Source organism: Ursus maritimus, unplaced genomic scaffold (assembly GCF_017311325.1).
Source record: "Ursus maritimus isolate PB19 unplaced genomic scaffold, ASM1731132v1 scaffold_2, whole genome shotgun sequence".
NCBI lineage: Eukaryota > Metazoa > Chordata > Mammalia > Carnivora > Ursidae > Ursus > Ursus maritimus.
In genome coordinates, this window is record NW_024424452.1 from 91889262 (window position 1) to 91913086 (window position 23825).

General features: G+C 39.9%; 1 protein-coding gene across 1 annotated transcript in view; it reads right to left on the reverse strand.

Moving 5' to 3' along the window:
• Positions 1-23749, reverse strand: part of FLVCR1 (FLVCR heme transporter 1) — a 25873-nt gene extending 2124 nt beyond the window's left edge. Inside the window, exons 1-8 of the mRNA XM_008701239.2 lie at positions 22992-23749; positions 17983-18127; positions 12519-12659; positions 6722-6789; positions 5816-5919; positions 2047-2157; positions 1421-1526; positions 1097-1208 (exon numbers count right to left, since the gene is read on the reverse strand). Coding sequence (XP_008699461.2) covers positions 1097-1208; positions 1421-1526; positions 2047-2157; positions 5816-5919; positions 6722-6789; positions 12519-12659; positions 17983-18127; positions 22992-23729 — 1525 coding nt within the window. The 5' untranslated portion in view covers positions 23730-23749. The remainder of the gene's footprint in view (positions 1-1096; positions 1209-1420; positions 1527-2046; positions 2158-5815; positions 5920-6721; positions 6790-12518; positions 12660-17982; positions 18128-22991) is intronic.
• Between the last annotated feature and the right edge of the window lie 76 nt (positions 23750-23825).

The window sequence follows — 23825 nt, forward strand, 5'->3', positions numbered from 1 at the left end:
AGAGTACCCTCGATTCTAAGGAAATACTGGCATGCGAACGATTATAACATTGTGGGATCGGTGCAATCACGCAGGTTATGTAGAAGGTGTGGTAGGAGCATGGGAGAAAAAAAGGCCTCGTCAATCTGGAGAAAATCACAGAAGGCCTGCTAGAGGAGATACATTTGAATTGAAACTTGAAAAATGAGTAGGAACTTGTCAAGCAGACAAGAAGAGAGAGGAAGGCATTCTGGGCAGGAAACAGTACATGCAAAGAATGCGAGACAGGAATAGAATGAACAAGAATCTGGCACTGGAGGTAGTTTGGGGACCATTGGAGCATCAAGTACAAGGCGGAGGAGGCAGGATATGTGGCTCGGTTGGCAGGTACCGTGTACATTGTATAAAATAGTTTGCACTGAAGAAATCAGCCAAGCGAGCTACCAGATGAAGCAACGTGTGTGTAGAAACACTGCCGGACATTAAACTTTGCTTCTAAACCCATTTTTACGCTAATGCGCCCAGACAGACTACAGATAAAAGCCCTCTTCTGTGCTCTTTTTCTAGTGTTGGGCAGGCTGGGCCCTACTCTCATTCCTGCCCATGTCTACTCTGATTATCCCTATCTCGGGTACTACTGGCTAACCCTTCCATGTGCTATTTCCACCACCACACACGATCATCACTGAGGATGCGATTAGGCATGTTCTAGGTGCCAGACGCGACACTGGGAGCTTTTCATGAAGCACCGCAGTTAATCCGTGTCACAACCCTCTAGGGCAGGCTTTTTAATACCCTGTTATATGAATGAGAAAAGGAGGATCTGAGAGGTGAAGTCACTTGTCTAAAGTCACACAGCCCGTGAGAAGCAGGTCTGTCCAGAATTTTTACCGACCCCTAATACAATGGTTTTGTTTTTTATGCATAGTAACAGTATTGAGGTTAAAATCTGAAAAATGAATTGATAGATTCATATCCTTGGGAAAAGACAATATCCTGCTTTGTATCTCTTTTTTCCCCCTGAGTTCTGCCAAGTCAGTGAGAATCAATAGACACGAAAATTAAATAAAAGGCAATATGACATAAGTAATTTTGCCAGGAAAATGCCCTAATTTACCTGTTAAAAGGATGCCTAGAAACATCCAAATACAGAGGAAAATGTTTCCTGCCCTAGGACCATAGTCTGATGTGAGCTTTCCTTGAGCCAACGTGAACAAAATTCCAAATATCTAAAATAAGAGAAATAATTGTTAAGTTTGCTTCTTTGAAGTAAGTGCAACGTTTTCCCCAGAACTGTTCCTATCTTATTCATATGATTTAGCTTCTACAAACATTCATTGAAAGGTAGAATCTTTCGAACAAAAATTCTTTTTAACTTTATTATCCACTGGACTAGTCAGCAAACTAATCATCTCAGATTTAAGAGAAGTCAGAGGTTTACTTGTGCAGCAGCGTTGAGAAGACCAGAGGAAGTGCCTTCAGATTCAGGGTAAGTGATTTCAACAGCGAACTCAAAACCCACTGGGAGGTAGCCGGTCATGAAGAAACTAGGAAAATAAATCCAGAATTATAGAAACAGTTAACTGAGGGCAATATCACATGTTGAGGCAATCGTTCTACTTCTCAGGCCTATTCTAGTGATCAGATAACTGAACGTTTTGAATTCATGTGTGACAGTAAGGCCCTATTGTTATTCACCAATCAGCCCAGGGACAGAAGAACTGAGAAGTAAAGCAGATCCTAAGTTTTTCTTTTTTTGAGAAAAATTTACCTCTAATTTGCGAACTCAGTTGTTTTTCTAACTAAATAAAGCTACCTGGACTAAGGAAGGCTTATCCATTTTTCACTTATCATATATACCAAAAAAACATTGTAAACTACTTTTTTTTTTTTAATTTCCAAAGAATTACGTATTTATGTGCACAGGATAGATTCTTTAAAGTTTAAAATATTAAAGGACATTTGAATGAACTAAAAATTTAAAACCACAGTAGTAATACTTCAAAATTGTAACAGCACGCTAACATTCCTCCTACACGCACACGCACACGCACACACGATGCTTACCCGAGCACCCCTCCCGTAACAAACACGACCATAATGTATCCAAGGTCCAACGTGAAAGTAAATATAACCATTCCAAAAAAAGACAAAATGTAAACTGTCAAAGTTGTCTGTCTAAAACAAAAACAAAATTGTTAGTATTTTGCCTGATTTTCCTAGGTATATAAAAATCCTGTCGCTAACCATTGCTCTCTCTATACAGTAATAAATGCCTTGGTTTTCAAGATTAGGTTTCCGTCGTATGGAAAATGTTTCCACCAAAGCGTGGACTTTAAAGCTTACATTTAAGATTCAACAGTAGCAACCGACAAAACTCACACCATATCCAATGTTCAGACAGGAAGGAATATTCATATGGATCAAATCATTTTTGTGCCACCAAGTGGGATAGTTCCCTATCTGTATCTGAAGATTGACTTCAAATTCCACCTCTCCCAAAACCCTTTCCTAACCACGGCAGCTTATAACATTGTCTCTTCTTCCAAATCCCCTTATCATCTTAGTAGCTACGTAACTGTCACATGACAGACATCTATTGGGTGTACGACATCTATTTTAGTCTGTTACATTATTATTTTTCATATACAAACACTCTATTTTCCCCATCTAGACCATAAATGTCTCAAGGACAGGGACTCTATGTCGCTTGTCACAATCCCTAGCTGAACTATGGCCACAACACAAGTCTGGTGAATGAATGGCAATTACTCTGAGAACAAAATCAGGACAACAAAGAAGACATTTCTATGCCTATCAAGTTTTCTAACTGTAAAGTGGACCAAAGGCTAGGAATAATTTTAATCCTGTACATATGTTCCCTTTATCTACAGATCGAATGTAAGCTACCATTTCATAATAATGAAACTACAGCAAGTGTTGTCTTAAATTATGGGAGAGCTGTCTTGGAGTTTTTCAACATGAGAGGTCTTTGGAAGGGCTTACATGATGATATCGAACATATCTTGAGCCTTGAAAGGTACACAGGATACATAGGTGACAGTTCCATATTTCATGCATTAATTTTATTTCATTCCATCATTTATTTATAGTTCCATTCATTCATTTCTCCCAAGCAGTTGGGAAGATTCTGCCTGTTAAAAAGTGTAGCTATTCTGGGGTATCTGGGTGGCTCAGTCGGTTAAGCATCTGCCTTTGGCTCAGGTCATGATCCCAGGGTCCTGGGATCGAGCCCTGCATTGTGCTTCCCGCTCAGCGAGAAGCCTACTTTTCCCTCTCCCACTCCCCCTGCTTGTGTTCCCTCTCTCGCTCTCTGTCAAATAAATAAATAGAATCTTAAAAAAAAAAAAAAAAGTAGCTATTTTTGACTTAGGGGCCCAAGATGGCAGCCTAGGAAGACGCTGAACTCATGTCCTCCCACAGACACATAGAATCCACATAGAAAGCAATTCCTCCTGGGGCGCCTGGGTGGCTCAGTCATTAAGCATCTGCCTTCGGCTCAGGGCGGACCCTGGAGCTCTGGGTTCGAGCCCCACATCAGGCTCCTCCTCGGGAAGCCTGCTTCTTCCTCTCCCACTCCCCCTGCTTGTGTTCCTCTCTCGCTGCCTGTCTCTATCTCTGTCGAATAAATAAATAAAAATCTTTTAAAAAAGAAAGACAGAAAGAAAGAGAGCAATTCCTCCTGAAGAAGAACTGAAGACTGACTGAACAGCTTCTGCATAATAAAGGGTAGAGGGACCACATAGAGAGGATCGGGAGAGACAGAGACAGGGTAACAGTGGGAACCCCACTGGAGACCCTATGACCTGCAGTAGGGACAGATATCACTGAGCTGTCCCTGTTCAGATTCACCTGCCCTGGGGCACAGCAAAAAAACAAAAACAAAACAGTGGTTTAAGGAGCAACTAGACTATGAGTGAAGGAAATCCATTTACTAACCTTAGAGTGTCTGCCAAACAGTGGGGAAACTGCTGGAACTCACTTTGGAGTTGGAGATGCTTGTGATAGCCACTGTTTACAGCGGCCCCTTGAGAGCACAGACAGGGACAGAGTCCACTAGCCCACACTAGCTCCATCTGTCCTGCAAGGGAAGCCCTCCCGACTGCATCTGCTCCAGGTCAAGTTGTCCCACCGGGGCAACCCGGTGCAGAGCACCCCCACCAGCACTTACTCTAGCTCCAGCCATCCTGCCACGGCAGCCAGGGCACAGAGTGCCTACAAATGCCCAGGACCCCTACCTCACGCCTGCTCCAGGTCCAGCTATTCTGCCAGTGTGGACCTGACATGAAGCCCCTGGGACCCCCAGGGCCCAAATGTGCTCTAGCTCTAGCCATCCCACCAGGGTGGCCTCTGGCATGGAGCACACCAGGACCTCTGGCCCGGACCAAATCCAGCCCCAGCTGATCAGCCTAAGCAGCCAGGCACACAGAGTCTACACGGGGGATGTTCCTACATAAGGCCGCTCCTTCAAGACCGGAAGAGATACAGACCTCCAGTTATAAAATAAGTAAGTCACGGGGATGAAAAGTATAGCACAGGGAATATAGTCATCTGAACTATGGAAGCAGCCCAGGTGTCCATCGATAAGGAATGGATAAAGAAGATGTGGCATATATATACGATGGAATATTATTCAGATCTAGCTATATGAAATAAGTAGAGAAAGACAAATACCATATGATTCCACTCATATGTGGAATTTAAGAAACAAAACAAAGGCTAAAAAAAGAGAGAGAAAACCAAGAAACAGACTTTTCACTATAGAGAACAAACTGATGGTCACCAGGGGGAGATGGGTGGGGGGATGGGTGAAATAGGTGAAGGGGATTAAAAGCACGCTTATCTTGATGAGCACTGAGTGATGTATAGAATTGTTCAATCGCTATATTGTACACCTGAAACATAACACTGTATGTTAACTATGTTGGAATTTAAAAACTTAATTAAAAAAAGAAAATAATTGTTGAATCACTATGCTGCACACCTGCAACTAATATAATATTGTATGTCAACAATACTTAAAATTAAAAAAGCAAAAAATATATATATAGCCATATAAATATGGCTATTCTTTTAAGGCTCAATGTAAAAGATGCTGCCCCTGAAATCCCTTTTCAGTCTCCCAGTTGGTATTCCTAAGTTCTTCTTTTGTATTAAAATTTTGATTATATAAATGTATAATTCATATAGTATTTTCATATTATGTATTATATTATAGTTAAGTGGTGCAATAGTGTGGATCACTTTAGGCAAAGACTTTTAAAGACTTTTTTCCAAGATTCTATTTATTTATTTATTTTATTATTTTTTTAAAGTAAACTCTACACCCAACATGGGGCTCGAACTCATGACCCTTCCACCAACGAAGCCAGCCAGGCACTCTTAGGCAATAACTTTTTACCAAAAATGCCTTATGCTCAATAGCAATTTTTTGGTAGGAAAGACAACTTTTTGTTTGTTTGTTTTTAAGCTTACGACATGAGAAAAGAACAGGATAAAGTCTCTGTCAGAAGTCAAATGTTTCTCAGAAAGGGCTTTTGTAGGATAGTAATGATCCCTTCTAAAGACATATGTGTGCATGATTCCTATTAGAGGGGAAGAAGCTTCATAAGGTATTCAAATTCTCAAAGTATGACTGATAAAATAAGACAATATATAGACTTCATTCAGAAGTGAAGGGAATCTAAGAATGTCTAGAATCCAAGTCTCTTAGTAATAATAACACTTTTTAAATTTCTTAAAATAAAAAGCAAAGTTTCCATTAAACCCCAAATACCCTAGGCTGTACACCACACATTTATCTACTATCACTTACTTGTATGTTTTGGTATGATCTAGCCACAAGCCACAAAGAATAGAGCCCACCATTCCAGCTACTACCAATGTTAGCCCAATCCTTCCAGCATTGATTTCTTCTCCCTTTAAAAAAATTTTCATAAGAAGTTAATCAGATACTTCTAATTCCAATAGATCTTTCACATTCCCATACCTTTCATAGTCAATGGAAATAACAGGATAAAATAGTAGGAAATTTAGTACATCTGTTAGGGTGAGGGGGTAGGGGGCAGGTAAAGCACATATCAAGGACATTCTATTTTCAAACCAGAAAAAAAAGAAAACCTAAAATGTGGGAGAAATAAAATAAATTTTTCTTGATCCTCTATGGTTAAGAAAGTGCAATGATTTTTGTTAGAATTCTCATGTAATTCACAGAAGTCTGAGAAGGAGATTAATCTGATAGTTTTTATATATTACAACTGCTTTCTCCTTTCAAAAGCAAAGACAGGTCACAGCTTGATCTTTACTTCTTTATATTTGGGCTGGTTTCCTTTAAAATTGTTTGTTTTTCCCATATAACCAGTCATGTTTCTTTTAAAAAGGACTGAAAAAAAGACTTATGTATTGTCACAGCAATAATACCTTCTTCCTTCCATTTTGTGTGTTCTATAAATTGGATTAAATGTATTCTCAAAGAAAATCTTTTAAAGCAACAAGGTCATACATCTTTTTTTTTTTTTTTAAGATTTTATTTTTAAGTAATCTCTACATCCCACATGGAGCTTGAACCTACAATCCTGAGATCAAGGGTCAAGCACGCTCCCCCAACTGAGCGAGCCAGGCGCCCAATAAATCTTTAATCTTATGATCATGCTAACAGAAATTACGCTAAATAAATAACATTCTTGGCCAGGCATGCGACACAGTCTAGACGGAAACTCACCTTATAATATGTCAGTATCATTTGATTTAATAATGTTGACACTGAGTAAAATGCTCCAGTTATGATACCTACAATAATAAACAGAAAATTATAAACGTACCATTTATTAGTTCGTAACGTGATAATGGAGTACTCTGTGACAATGGTGAAAATATAACGTATTTCTCAGATAGCTGCCAGAGAAAACTAAAAACTCTGACCATTCCCTTTCAGAACATGGAATGATCAAGTTAACACCTCAACTTACAGAGATTACAATAGTAAACTTCTGTCATTACACCATCTATTATTGTTTGGACTCAGATATGCCGACCACAACTCCCATCTCCATGCAGAACACTCTAGAGCAATGAAGCACTGAGCGGACTGCTCACTGAGCACCCACAATGTCCCCGAGCTAGTGAGTGTTCAAACAGGAGACAGAATCTCCGCCTCAGAGATCTCACCCCTGCAGCAAAGACTTCAAGGCAATTAGTAAGATAATATTAATTCCAGAATATTTAAAAAGGAAAAATAAAAAACAGCTGGCTATCAGAAAGCATATGACTGGGTTTGAATCCTGCTGATTACTGGCACATTTGTGGGCCTCTAGCGAGACTTAAGTGTATTATTAAATATTTCAAGCATAGAAGAAAGTGCAGAGAATAATTTAACAAATACCCTTACTCATCACCCAGCTTGTCAAACACTCACATTTTGCCATCTTTGTTTCAGATTCACTGTTTAGATCTCTAATCCTGTTCTTCTCTCCCATTCTTTCTCAGAGGTAACCCCGACCCTCCTGTTAGGGCCTATCATTTTATATTATTTACTTTATTTTATTTTAAGATTTATTTATTTATCTTAGAGAGAGGACATGAGTGGAAGAGGGGCAGAAGGAGAGAGAGGGGAAGCAGACTCCCTGCTGAGCAGGGAGCCTGACACGGGGCTCAATTTTAGGACCCTGAGATCATGACTTGAGCCAAAACTAAGAGTCAGACGTCCGACTGAGCCATCCAGGTACCCCAGTGCTTATCATTTTAGATATTGAATATATGTGTATCCATAAATAACAATTAGAATTATTCTGCATGTAATTGAACTTTATATAAATAATATATTATTTGTATCTATCTATAGCTTGCTCTTATCACTCAATATTATAGGTTTTAGATTTATCAGAGTCAATACTTGAAATTCTAGTTCATGGGATGCTGGGTGGCTCAGTCAGTTAAGCGTCTGCCTTCGGCTCAGGTCATGATCCCAGTGTCCTGCGATCGAGTTCCGCATCGGGGTCCTTGCTCAGTGGGGAGCCTGCTTCTCCCTCTCCTTCTGCCCCTCCTCCTGCTTGTGTTCTCGCTCTCTCTCTCTCACTCTCTGTCAAATAAAGAAATAAAAAGATTTTATTTCTTTATTTGACAGAGAGTGAGAGAGAGAGAGCACAAGCAGGGGGAGGGGCAGAGGGAAAGGGAGAAGCAGACTCCCCACTGAGCAGGGAGCCCAACATGGGGCTCGATCCCAGGACTGGCGGATCATGACCTGAGCCGAAGCAGATGCTTAACTGACTGAGCCACCCAGGCATCCCAAGAAATTCTTTTAAGAATACTAAAGCCAGTTTCCTACATGTACTTCTAAAACTTGAAAGTTCTAATTTTCACCCTTTGGTCTTTAATCCATTGCAATTCATTTTTTTCATGGTATGTTCTAGAGAGCTAGTTTTATTTTTCCCATATGGATCATCAATTATCCCAGGGCAATTTCTATATAGTCTCTCTTACACAAACATCTAGTTTTCATATATACATGTTCTAGTCATTAGAGCTCTTTGCAAATACAGTAGTCCCCTCTTATCTGCACAGGATTTGTTTCAAGTTCCCCCAGAGGATGCCTGAAACTGCAGATAATACCAAACCCGACACACACCATATTTTTTCCTGTACATACATACATATATATGGTAAAGTTTAATTTATAAATTAGGCACAGTAAGAGATTAACAATAACTAATAATAGAAAAATTACAATATACAGTAATAAAAGTTACGTGAATGTGGTCCCTCTCTCTCAAAATCTTATTGTACTGTATTTTTTCTTCTTATTGTGCTGATGTGAGATGATAAAGTGCCTACGTGATGAGATGAAGTGGGGTGAATGACATAAACCGTGTGACGTAGGGTTAGGCTACTGTTGACTTTCTGTGATAGGTCAGAAGGAGGAGCACCAGCTTCCTGACTGTGGCTGACCATGGGTAACGGAAACCAGAGAAAGTGAAACTAGGAATCAAAGGATCACTGTATTCTAGCGTCTGCAGACACTTAGGGGCATGGCCATATGACTTAAATGTGAGCAAAAGTGACATTTCCCATTTGCTGCCCTAGTAATCATAATAGCATGTGCCAAGATGTCATTCTGGATCCCTGAGTTAACTCTGGGGAGCAGCACCTTGCTGCCAATTCACGCTGAACACGCAGCACTGGCAGTAAATGAATTTTTGACGTGTCAGGCCATTGAGATTCTTCATTCGCAGAATTTCATTGCTATCATACAAACCGGCCTGCAAACGGATACAGAGAAGTAGGTCACTGGGCTCTCTACTCATTCCGGTAATCTACTAGTCTATCCCTTGCTTATACACGGCATCCTAATTCTCGTTGTTTTATAAATCCTGATATTTGAGAATGTGTCTCTCACCTTGTTCTTCATTGACACTATCTTTGTTGTTTCTTGGCCCTTACTTCTTTTGCGGGAGTTTTACAATTAGTCAAGTTCCCTTACAAACCATGTTTAAATGGAAGATTGCAGGATGAGACATACGGCTGTCTAAAGATCGTATCAAAACATCCCGAGTAACTGGCCTTTGATGCTCACTTCCCAGTGAGTTCGGATACATGTAGCGACCCAGCGTGGTTAGCCTGGGGAGACCAAGGAAAGCAAGGAGGCCTGTGCTCAGGCCTGAGGGTACCCTACTGCACTGTACTGTACGCTGATCTTTCATCTATTCCAGACCTGAGTAAAGATAGCAAGAGTCAGGATGAAGGATCATAAGAGCAAGAAATACTGTTATCTGAGCCTAGATTATTTGTCTGAGTTTCAGATAGCAAATAGCAAGAGTGGCATAGTGAAGGATTGCGTTTTCTCCAAATAGTCCTACCTCAAGAAAATGTTACCTTAGACTATTTGGTTCCTAAGTTTTGGACCCTGTATGTAATCCTGAAAACCTGTCCTAGGAGGATAGCCCCTATCTAAACCACCCCACGTCCGAGTTTGCTCCAACTTTACATATAAAATACTAGTCATGGAGGGAGACCGGTGCACTGTCGAAAGGTGTGATGTGACACACTCATTCAAAACCATAATCCCTAACTAGGCACCCCTTCGGTGAAGAATAGGAGGTCAAGAAAGTTTTCCATCTCTCCTGGCGAACTCTCCACAGTGTTTCCCAATGCCTTCTTTCTGATTCTTTTTTTTTTTTTTTTTGACGATTTTTGTATTTACTTTAGAGAGTAAGTGAGGCAAACGTTAAGCCAGCTCTTGTAGGACTGCTTAAGGGAAAAAAGGAGTACATTTCAGGTAAAAAGAATAATGGCACAGAATTACAGAGACTGGAATTCACAGCATACATGCACGTGGAGGCGTGTTTGTATGTGTGAGCGTGTATGTCTGTGACAAGGGCTGGTTATAAACTGGCTCATAGAAAGCTTATCTTGGGAGACAGTAAGAGATAAAGAAGGTAGGAGTCTTTCTTCCTTAAATGACAGGCTACAGAAAGAAATGAATTTGCTCTTATAGATAATAATCACTCACTCACTCACTGTACTTTCTCTACTTCCTAGTTATGTGTTTTAGGTTTAAGCTAACCAGTGGAGGTAACCAGCAAAATTAAGAAAAGGCACTATGGCATGGCAAAGTATTTAATGATGATAGGATATAACATCTGGGATTTGCTTAAAAATATTCCAAGAAAAAAAAATCCAGGAAAAATGTAGAGGAAAGAGATAAAGCAAGAATAGTGAAATGTTGATAATTGCAGCTGGGTGATGATAGGTACATAGGAATTCACTATATTAAACGTTCTACCTTTGTGTTCAACTTTTCACTGAAAAAAAGAAGAAGAAGATGAAGTAATCCGGGTAAAAGGGTGAGTGAGTTTAGGTCAGGGCATAATTTGTTACAACTCGTAGAACGGTTATCTACTAGGGTATGCACTCCCCAACAGATGTAAAGAAGAGAAAGAACAGCAGTGAGTGACTTCTGAAGACAAGGAAGATAGAAATAGGGTGTGTTAGCAGTTATTATAAACGGTGTTGATATAAAAAACAAAGAATAAACTGTCAGCAAACTCTGAAGGGAACCAAATGGGTTGGTGCCTGCAGTCAAAGCTACAGCGTCAGGGTGAGTATCTGTCAGCTATCCTGAAATATCTAGAAGGATAAGAATTGCTTTTCAAGTTAGAACTGGTTAGGGCGATCGCATTAATGTCAGTTTTGACTGAGTAGTCAAAATAGATGTCAGTTTGCAAGGGGTCAGCGAAAGGACTAGTGACATTTTCCATATGCTTCCAGCAGTAGGACTTAATTAAAATACTTGGTGAAACTCAAAAAAGGAGGTGGTGCTTGTCTATTTGAGATGTAGTATATTTTATTTAAAAACATAAGAAATTAACACGAGAAACAAATAAACAAATCAAAAAATGGGCAGAAGACATGAACAGACACTTTTCCGATGAAGACATACAAATGGCTAACAGACACATGAAAAAATGTTCAAAATCATTAGCCATCAAGGAAATTCAAATCAAAACCACACTGAGATACCACCTTACGCCAGTTAGAATGGCAAAAATAGACAAGGCAAGAAACAACAATTGTTGGAGAGGATGTGGAGAAAGGGGATCCCTCCTACATTGTTGGTGGGAATGCAAGTTGGTACAGCCACTCTGGAAAACAGTGTGGAAGTCCCTTAAAAAGTTAAAAATTGAGCTACCCTATGATCCAGGCATTGTACTACTGGGCGTTTGTGAAGATACAGACGTAGTGAAGAGAAGGGCCATATGCACCCCAATGTTCATAGCAGCAATGTCCACAATAGCTAAATCGTGGAAGGAGCCAAGATGCCCTTCAACAGATGACTGGATTAAGAAGTTGTGGTCCATATATACAATGGAATATTACTCAGCTATCAGAAAGAACGAGTTCTCAACATTTGCTACAACATGGACGGCACCGGAGGACATAATGCTAAGTGAAATAAGTCAAGCAGAGAAAGACAACTATCATATGATTTCTCTCATCTATGGAACATATGAACTAGGATGATTGGTAGGGGAAGAAAGGGATAAAGAAAGGGGGGTAATCAGAAGGGGGAATGAAACATGAGAGACTATGGACTATGAGAAACAAACTGAGGGCCTCAGAGGGGAGGGGGGTGGGGGAATGGGATAGGCCGGTGATGGGTAGTAAGGAGGGCACGTATTGCATGGTGCACTGGGTGTTATACGCAACTAATGAGTCATCGAGCCTTACATCGGAAACCGGGGATGTACTGTATGGTGACTAATATAATATAATAAAAAATCATTAAAAAAAAACATAAGAAATTAGAGAAAGAAATTAAGAAATTAGATTAAGAAATTATTAAGAAAATCCATCTTGAAGTTTTTGCTTTTAGTTCAAAATTTAAGTTTATGACTATGCCATCATTCTTTTTATAGTTAACAAATCTATCTCATTAATTAAAGCTCAAACCACTAGATTAAATGAAAAGAATCTACAATGCTCAAAGTTTTATACAGAAATCAAAGTAAAAGAAAACCACTTACCGTAAGTGATCAAGAGAAGGACAAAGGGAATGTTTTTAAATAGGTTCCTTATTGATTTCTTATAGGAGTACTCGGCAGGGGGGCTTTTTTGAAGAACTGCTTGAGCCTGACTTGGTGGATACTGAGGCTTTTCTTTGAATGCTGGAAACACATGGGAAGGTAATTAAATACATGGATCTCCCTTAGTGAGCAGACTAAATCAGTTTAAGCTTAAAGACGTAGTGAAAGTCTTACAGTGAGCCTTTCATTTTCATTAACTTCTGAAGAATATCCTCTCAGTCCTCTGAAACGGACTACAACTCAGAGATCTGACCAAGTCACATAACTGCAAAACCATCAATAATATGTCACAACCTTGCCCACTGACTATTCTATTCTTAGTTGAGCAAGATTAATTTTTATTCTAGTAAAGTCTTCAACAATTCCATTTCTACACTTAGTTCAATTTGTGATTACAGGTAACATCAGATACGAGCAAACCAATATGTTACTTTTTAGAGGACTGTCTTGAGTTAGTAACTGTTTTCTTCTACTATTTGCTACAAACTTTATCATCTGATCTAATTACACCTCTAGAATTGAAAAGGTCCAGGTGGATTCATGGAACACAGCTCACCCAAAACATCGATTAATTAGGATATACTGATAACTTACCAAACTAAAACAGACTTCTATTTTTACAGGTGTCACAACTAATTCAAGAGGAGACATACTCATGAATATTTACTTTTGAATGTCCTTATATCGGAGGACTGCTACACATAAAATGTTTAAGTCGTTGCAATCCCTTCTCTTCTGTTTACCCTATCTGCTCCTTGCACTGTTGAGAACGCCTGTTGTCCTTTCCTAAAGTCTCTTTGGGTCCTAGTTAAGATACAAGATATCTCTTTTCGTTAATAGTGGTAATACACAACTCACGCAGCTGTAAGACGAAGTTTCAGAACATAAAAACGATGCTTACAAGGTAGTCATGGGGATTGAGTGAGTCTTCGGTCTCTTACTTAGGTTCGCATTTACTCTGGTAAAGTAAGTATAAATGGCTCAGATTTGAACTCAAATGCAAAAAGAGAACAATTCATATTAGTCTTCAACCTCACTGAATTTATTTTCTGAATACATGTGTTATCTCTTAGTTTCAGGTAGTCATCTACCCTGTTGGAGAAAATCAGGCCCATATCTATCAGCTACTCAATACACTAAAGTTGGGTTTCAGTCTATATGAAGAAAAGGAAATGGAGGGGCAGAAAACCACTGGTCTATGACCCTGTTTACTCTGCATTGCTTCCTTTAAAGAATGAAGACAATAGCCTTCTTCTTTCTTCTCCCCACCAAAAATGTGTGCCAATAAAATAATTAACTATTGGGGCCCCTGGCTGGCTGAGTCGGTAGAGAATGCGGCTCTTGATGTCCGGTCATGAGTTCAAGCCCCGCACTGGGCAGAGAGCTTATAAATAATACTAATACTAATACTAATACTAATACTACTACTAATAATAATAAACAACTATTCAAGCAGTTATTCTCCAAAGTAGCCAAAGGATTTTGGGGCACCACGTTCAAACCTTTTCTCCCATGATGAATAAGAAGGAAATCTATTGGGGCGCCTGGGTGGCACAGCGGTTAAGCATCTGCCTTCGGCTCAGGGCGTGATCCCGGCGTTCCGGGATCGGCCCCACATCAGGCTCCTCCTCTATGAGCCTGCTTCTTCCTCTCCCACTCCCCCTGCTTGTGTTCCCTCTTTCGCTGGCTGTCTCTATCTCTGTCAAATAAATAAATAAAATCTTTAAAAAAAAAAAAAGAAGGAAATCTATTGTGTTTAGGACTACTACCACTTTTTGGAATTAGATAATAACATTATCTTTTGATTTCATTATTTGTCTCTGTATGATTCAAGCAGACATTCCACACATTAACTTATAACAAGATATGTAGAGGTTTGAATACTGGCTCTGCCTCATATCTTTGTATAACTCAGAAGGAGTCAATTCCTGTCTCTCAACTATAGCTTCCTCATACATAAAATGGAAATAACCAGTTGTTATGAGGATTGTATGATATAATATATGCAAAATAATCTTGCCATTATGGAATGCTACACAGAATGCAGTGTCATTTTCAAGAATACTTATTTTTTTTAAAAATCCATTTATTTATTTGAGAGAGAGAGAGCACAAGCACGGGGAGAGGGAGAAGTAGACTCCCTCTGAGAGTAGAGCCCAATGCGGGGCTCAATCCAAGGACCCCGAGATCACGACCTGAGCTGAAGTAAGACACTTAACCGACTGAGCCATACAGGTGCCCCCAGGAATACCTACTTTTAAAAGTCAGAGACTTTATCTCAGGGGCTTGAAATTCTTATAGACTAAGTAAAACACATTTCTGTTAAATGTTTACAATAGCAGCCTATCTATAAATATCCTGAATATAAGAATTAAAACTAGAATTATATATCCATGTTATATACTCATGTGTTTAAGTACCTTAATATTAAATATTTTGATTGCCTTTACTTCTGCTTTCTCTCATCCACTCATGTTAGTGAGTCAGGAAGGTAAGGATTTTAATTTGCACATTTGAGTTAAGTGGTAGAGTTTACTGTCCTCCTGCACAAGGACAGCTTCAAACACAACAGCATTACCCCTTATACAAGAGGAATTTGAACTGGAACAAAAAAAAGACTAAAGAAAAATTAAAATGACATATTTCTATATATAACATTTTAACTGTGGTGTTAGGGTACCTAGGCTCAAATTTCATCTGCAGTATTCACTATGACCATGGATGGATTACATTCACTTCAATTCTGTGTCCTACTTTCCTCATCTATCAAACGGGAATGATAATAGTACTGCCCTCATATGGCTATGCAGATTAGATGATCCAGCAGGTGGCATGCCTTTAAACATGTTTGGTACTTACCAAACCACCAAATGTTAGAGGCCACAATGGCATGGGGTATGAAGAATGAAGCATTACTGTGAGATTCGGTGGAAGGCTTGGGTTATTCCTAGAAATGCTAGATGGATTACACTCATGACTAAGCTTATGACTAAGGGAGGGCAATAGGGTTACAGGGCATGAAGCCTCCAGATAGCATTTTTCAAAGACTGCTGAATACCAATTTGGTATATGTCACATTGCTGAAAAGCAACAGCAAAGCCAAATCACTTTATAAAATTTGGTTGGGTTTCCAAAGTATTTATGGGAAGTATTTAGAGGGAAGCAGGATTGTCTCTTAGTAATTAAGGACCTTTAAGCAGGGATTTTAAAAATAATCCCTATTTTCCTCAATAGCAAATATTTGAGTATAAGGAAAACAGATAAATTTTTTTGTTTAAATGTCACGATTTTCAACCTGACATTCATGTCACAACTGTATATTATCTCCCTTTTAAACTATGTTTCATTAGATTAAGATTATGGGTCACCAAGCAAAACTTGACAGTGAGCCCTTTTTTCCTGGCTCCATCTCCACTCAGAAACTATGAGTGCATAAATAAGTAATGATGGACATGATATAGGTCTCTTTTAATTTCTCAAATAACACAGGTGCTATGTCAAAGGACACACCTATTGTTATTGCCTTTTTGTCCTCTTCCTCTGACAAATAAAAATCTTATATTTGTAGCATCTCATACAGATATGCTTAAACACATATGTGTCACATATATAATTTCATATGTATAGATATCTTATATAGAGCCTGTGCTCTCATTTCTTCCAAAGAGATAAAGCAATGAAAGACAGTTAAAAAAAGGAAAACCAGAATTGATGTGAAGATACACAAGCAATCGTAGGAAGGAGGATTTTACATATTAATAATCCCTATTGCTGATAGAGGATCCATTTATGCAAAATATATACAAACTATATGTCATTTAGCAAATCAAATATGGCTCCCAGAGAAGACGACTTAAGAGTTTGTTTTTTAAAAATATACAGTTGACCCTTGAACAACATGGGGGTTAGGAGCACCAATCCCCCACACAGCTGAAAATCTATGCATAACTTTGGACTCCCCAATAACTTAACAATAGCCTACTGTTGACCAGAAGCCTTACTGATAACAGTCAATTGACTCATATCTTGTATGTTATATGTGTTACACACTGTATTCTCAAAATAAAGTAAGCTAGAGACAAGAAAATCTTACTAAGAATATCATAAGGAAGAGAAAATATATTTACAGTACTGTAAAAGATCCGTGTATAGATGGACACGTGCAGTTCAAACCCATGTTGTTCAAGGGTCAACTGTAGATTTCTTTTAAAACTTTGTTAAACTGCTGAAATAGTACAGGGATAATTGTCCTTTTTCAGTAGTCTCTACACAGCTAAATGTCACTCCCTAATTGAAACATAAAATGAGTAGATTTGGTATGTCAGAATACTTTATATGCTACCGAGAGAATATTTTTTTCATTATCTAAAGGGAAGTTAAATGTACGGGCAGTTCATCTATGAAGGCAGTCTCTATCAACAGTCTTCAACCTACATGCCTTTGAAAAACAAGGATTTCCTATCTGGAGATCACGAAATTTGAATTTTTCATTACTATTATAGCCATGGTAAAAATTAATCTTATACATTTTAAAACTCCAGCTATAATGCAATAAATGTAAATATTCATGATTAAAAGATGGCCTTTCAACTTTAAAGTTGCTTTCTTCCTCAAATCAAGTTAAGATATCCTGAGTGCTCAAAGGGCAATATTACAGTGACGTTAGCAACCACATTACTGAAAAAACCTGTCCTTCGTCCCTGCAAGCAAAATCGTTTCCCATTAAAAATAAACTTTAAAAAGCAGACCTTCCCAAACCTTCTTCCAAACTGACGATGGCTGCTTGCAGCTGATTTTGACTGACTGCTTCAAGAGACAGGCCCAGACGAGAGGACTCAGGGACGAGTGGTGACAGTAGTGCTTTGCTGGAGTGGCCTAACAAGCAGACAGCCGCCAGTTTGAGACTGCTGAACAGCTTGCCACTGCCCAGGATCGTTCACTGGTCAACATGTTCAGATCCAGTTAATTGTTAAAATGGGGATCCTTGGAAGGATTTCTCATTAAAAAAGAAAACAAGATTGTAGCCTCTTTGCATCATTTCAAAGCACGACAAGAATTTGTTCCTGGCTGTGTTAGCATAAGCCGCAGAGCACGTAGAGGAAGATGCAAACAGGAGGCAGGTAGCATGTTGGAAACAACGGTTATCAGGGAAGAAAAGTTAGTAGGGAGAGAAATTAGATGAATTAGTCTTGAAACCCTTGATGATAGTAAAAGAGATGTGGCTGACCATCACACATCCCTAGGGGTGTAGCATTCATTATCGGAACAAGTGCGACAGCAAGAATGAAACAAGCAAATGGCACTGGAGATATTATCATAAAAATGTTCAGGGTCAGCTATGTTTATTTCCATATGTTTGCCATGCATTTATCTATTTAAGCAATAAGTAAAATAATTTGCTTACCAATTACTGTTAAAAGACATAAAAACGTGGCGATGGATGCTGTTCCATAGAACATGGTACTGATATTGCAAGCCAGAAGATCTGTGTTATTCTGTGTGTTGGGCACTAAAACTGGTGGTAGCAAAAAGCCAACTGCAGTTCCAAGCTGTAAAATAAACAATCCTGTTAATAGCTACCATTAATAAGAGAAAAAAAGGACATACTGACAATTAATACAACATAGAGAAGACAGCTAGTGTATTTATGGTGTAAGGTGCACATTCTACAGCACCAGGTTCTGGGATGCTGGGCTGGCTCTGTTGGAGGAGCATGGGACTCTTGATCCTGGGGTCGTAAGTTCGAGCCCCACACTGCGTGTAGAGATTACCCAAATAAATAACTATTTAAAAAAACCCACACCATGTTCTTTTTTTTTTCTTTTTTTTACTGTACTGTTAAAGGGTAGTTGCTGACAAATGACTTTCCTGTTCAACAAACTCCTACTATTTGAATAATTCTGCTGTAAGGATGTGTAAGATTCCATCCTTACCCTTTAGATGCTTACAATCAAAAAGAGCAAGAAGAATATGCAGAGTAAGGCTGAGAAAAGATGACATACAGAATGGGAGAAAATATTTGCAAATCATATATCGAAGAAGGGTCTACCATCTAGAATAAATAGAGAATTTTCACAACTCAACAACAAAAAGACAAACATCCATTTCAAAAATGGGCAAAGGGCTTGAATACACATTTTTCCAAAGAAGATATACAAATGTTCAATAAACACATGAAAAAAAATGCTCAGCATCATTAATCATTAGGGAAATGCAAACCAAAACCATAATGAGATACCACTTCATACCCACAAGGATGGCTATAATAAATAAACAAAAAAAAAAATTGGAAAATAACAAACGTTGGCAAGATGTGAAAAATTGCAACCCTTGTACACTGCTAGTAGGATTGTAAACCAGTGCATGCACTGTGGAAAACAATTTGGCAGTGCCTTAAAAACTTAAACATTGAATTACCATATGACCTAGCAATTCTACTCCTAAACAAATACCCAAAACACTAAAGATAGGTATTCAAACAAATATCAAATATTATACATGAATATTCATAACAGCCCTATCTGCAATAGCCAGAACGTAGAAACAAACCCAAATGTCCCTCAGTGGATGAATGGATAAACAAAATGTGGTACATCCCTATAATGAAATATTATTCAGCCCTAAAAAGAATGAAATATTAACATGGATGAACTTTGAAAACATGCTAAGTGAGAGAAGCCAGACATAAAATGTCATATATTGAATGATCCCATTTACATGTAATATCTAGAATGGCTAGATCCATAGAAAAAGCAAACCAGTGGTTGTCAGGGGACAGAAGAAGGGGTGCATGAAGAGTGACTGCTTAGTGGGTACTGGGTCTTCTTTGAAGGTAGATGAAAATGTTTTGGATCTAGATACAGGTGATGGTTGTACAACACTGTGAATGCACTAAATGCCACTGAGCTGTAATTTAAGATGGTTAATTTCATGTTCTGTGAATTTTACCTCAGTAAGAAAAACTCAAGGTTGAATATGATAATTACAATGAAAGAAATAAAATTAAAGTATTAAAGGAACTCAATAGAGAAAAATAGCAGATTCTTTCAGGGATAGAGGTGAGGAGGAAGGGCCCCAAGACTGGTTTCCAAAAGGAGGCTGAGGCAGATAGTAAGAGTCACCAAACACTTCATTTGCTCCTTAACAAAAAGTTGGATAGAGACCATTAAACAGGTAATTAGAAGAGACAGTGATGGAGAGGTAGAGGGTGCCAAGACTGGGATGATCATATGCTCTATCATCCCAATGAGAACACTATTCAGAGTGAAAGGGACTAAATGAGTAGTTATTCTAATGAACAGCTCTACACAGGGATTATCCCATGCAAACTGGAATATACAGTCACCCTAGCTACTACCCTAGAAACTACTTTGAAGGAGCACTTTGTACAGACTTGGGGTTCAGGAAGAGTTTCTGGAGGAGCAAAGATCTGAAAAAGAAACTGGAGTTAGCCAAGTGAAATCAGGGTGTTCCCAGCCAAGGGAACATCACGTACAAAGGAAGGAGGAGAGCATGACCTTGTGAGAAGCTCTAAGTGGTGGACAATTCCCCTCAGAGCAGAGAAAGAATGTGGATGTGAGGAACGGGGGGTGTGGAGAGGTGAAGCCCAAGAGTTGACAGGAGGCAGATCCAAACGGTCTCACATTGTCTCATTAGAAAGTTTGAATTTTATCCTAAGGGCCATGGAAACCACTGCAGAGCGCAAGGGAGTGTCCTGGACAGATCTGCACATCGGAAGGACCACAGTGCATGAATGTGGAGAGTAGTAGGAAAAGAGCGAGAGCTGCAGATAGGAAAGTCAGCCAGCAACCTCTAGGTAAGGGCCGCCGGTGGCCAAAGCTAAGATAGTGCTAGTAGAAATGAAGAGAAATGAGAAGGAGACAAGGCAAATTTGGATGGGCAGGATCATATGGAAACATTCAGCTGGCCAATATCTACATGAGTCTGAAGCTGATTCATTTATTCAACAAATTTTATGGAGAATATATAATGTGTGGGGCACTGTATTAAATGCTGGTGAGACAACTGTATACATTCAGACCACATGCCTATTTTCATGAAACTTACAATCTAATGGTGGGGATGGGAAATGAGTAATAACAATTAATATATAAGCATAAATATATCAGACAGTGATAAGCACCATATGGAGGTAAGTATAATGATGTAATAAGAGAGTGACTGGGCAACTCTAAATGGGATCCTCAAGAAATGCCACTAAATGATATTTAAAATGAATTTAAACTGAGAGTTGAGTGACAGTAAGGCTGTAATGATGTGATCCTAGGATGAAGAACATTCCAGGCAGAGAGATGGATCTGATCCATGTTTTAAAAGGGTCTCGCAGGTTAGAGACCTGGCCGTAGAGATGGATAGTGAAAACCCAGGATGCAGCAATCAGACAGACTTGGGTGTGAATGCTCTGCCACCACTTAGCTGTGTGACTCCTGGAAAATAATTTCATTCCCTTCAAGTCTCAGTTTCTGTATCTAGAAAATGAAGAGACTCATGGTTCCCACCTTATATTATTAAGCTCAAGGACACAATGCATGTAAAATACTTAGCATGGTGCCAGGTTCTTGGTGAACGCTCAATAATGCTGAATCTTATTATACATGATCATGCCATAATTTAGGCTGAAAATGAGGGCCATGAACACGTGCACAGCTACTGCAGTCAAGGAAGGACAAGAACACCTAGGGAGAACGTACGAAGAAGGCAGAGGTGTGCTGAACATCAGAGGGAAATCTGCATATAAGAAAACATTTCCATTTATTATCCATAAGTAGATAATCCATAGATATGGAGTTAATAATATTTCTGCCATTCAATGAAGTATGAATATGGAATATAATATTGTAAATGAAAAATACTTTAAGAAAACAGTTCCTGGGGTGCCTGGGTGGCACAGCGGTTAAGCGTCTGCCTTCGGCTCAGGGCGTGATCCCGGCGTTATGGGATTGAGCCCCACATCAGGCTCTTCCGCTATGAGCCTGCTTCTTCCTCTCCCGCTCCCCCTGCTTGTGTTCCCTCTCTCGCTGGCTGTCTCTATCTCTGTCGAATAAATAAAATCTTTTAAAAAATTTTTAAAAAGATTGAAAAAAAGAAAACAGTTCCTATCTAAACATATGGAAGCAACCAACTAAAATATCAGTTATAAATTATTTTGAATATGAACAACAAGCTACCTTTTCTTCTGTACTTTTAGAGAAAGAAGATAAAAATAAAGTAATAAACATGTAGAGCTCGCCTTTTTATGGATTTTGGCTAAATCTTGTGATCTTGAAACAAGTGTTAGACTGGAAGTAAGAGCGTAACATTCTTTTGTTACATAGCATGTAGGAATATAGGCAGAGAGAGGTGAAGTTCATGGTATATAGATTTTTAACTACTATTCTCCTCAAGCTGAACGAACACTCAATACAATGTACATAAAGTATCACAGAACTCCATATGCAAATTTTAAATGACAATAAAAGAATCAATCTGCAATTACAACACACACACACACACACATACACACACACACACACACACACACACACACACACACACACACCATTCTAGTTAGTAATGCTACTGGAATGCTACTGGAATTTGAACCTATGGTGTTAGAAGGACTAGATAGCACTTTAAGGGAGAACTGGCAAAATAAGCCACCCTTTTAGAATGGGTTCCATGATCTGTGATCTGTCTTGCATTTTCTTACTGTTAAAATTTGGTACTTGGACTCAGGCATGTTGTGAGGTCTTTACCACCAGAACGTTTATGTAGCTGTCATTTGTAAGTATCATGTACCAGACACTCTGCTGATTGCTAACATATAAAATTAAACAGGAAGGGCGCCTGGCTGGCTCAAGTCAGAAGAGTGTGCAACTCTTGATCTCAGGGTCATGAGTTCCAGCCCCACCTTGGGTGTAGAGATTACTACCAAAGATAAATAAACTTTAGAAAAATAAATACATAAGTAAAACAAAACAAAATAAAATAAAACAGGAGCTGTTCACACGGATCACTTAAAATGAGAACAAACTTCCCAAAATCCAGCACCTTCCTTTTACAAAGAATACACTGGGGAGGACAAAAATACCTAAGTCTCACTGGTTATTACACTGCCAAGTTTTCTATGATGTTAGGGATCTGTGGGCCAGTTCACTTATTTATTTTATAGGTAATTCTCAAAGCAAGATGATAAGGTAGTCACTTCAAACTGGTTTTGAAGTTCTGTCCTTACAAATAAATCAAATACTCTCTTTAATCCAAGACTGCCTCCTACCTTGTAACGACACATCTCCTTTCCTTCATTTATACACATCTGCCTCCTGAGGGTCCATCCGCATGCCTAGCTCATACAGCCTATGCCTTGATCTGGTCCTGAAGGATCGAATTTTCATCTCTTACTCTAGTTCTTACCTGATTGCCTAGCACGGCGGTGGCACAGGCTGTGGATACCTCCTTGGGCCCAAACCACACTGAGGCGATGCGGGAGGGCAAGCCGAGGATGAACACCTGGGCCACGGAGCACAGGCACTGGCCCAGCATGGTGACCCAGAAGAGATGCTGCTGGACACTGGCGCACTTGATCCAGGCGCCCAGGCAGTTGAGGCCAGAGCCCAGGAGGGCGGTGAGCCGCAGGCCTCTGGTGTCCAGCAGCCACGTGGCCGGGAAGATTAGGGGCACGTAGGCCAGCATGTACACCATGGACAGCCAGTCGATGTGCAGGGAGGAGACGCCGTAGAAGCCCTCGAAGACATTGCTGATGATGCTGTATTGGATCCATTGAAAGGCGTTCACCAGCGAGTACAGGCTGAAGATCAGGAGCACCACAAAGCGCCGCGCAGACAGCGCTGTCTGGGGCACCCGGGAGCCCTCGGCCCCGGGGGTCTCCTCCCCGGGGCCCGTAGGCAGCAGCCGGGTCTGGGTCTCCTCCTCTGGAGCCAGCGGCGTCTGCGGCCTGCCGAGGGATTCAGCGGCAGCCTCGAGGCTGTCCCGAGACACTCCATTCAGGGTCAGGCAGCCGGCCTTGGGCCCGTTCTGCGGCTCGGCGCTCAGCTTTCCGGGGGGCTCGCCCCCCGGGACCAGCAGGTATCCATTCGCGGGCGGGTGTCCGGGTGCCACCGCTGCCCCCTTCTCATCGTCCAGCTTTGCCATGTCCCTGCGCTCCCCCGCGCCCCGGCCCTCCTCCCCCTCCCTGTACTCCCCCGCCCAGGACCCGAGGTCCTCCCCGCACCCCAACCCCAACCCCTT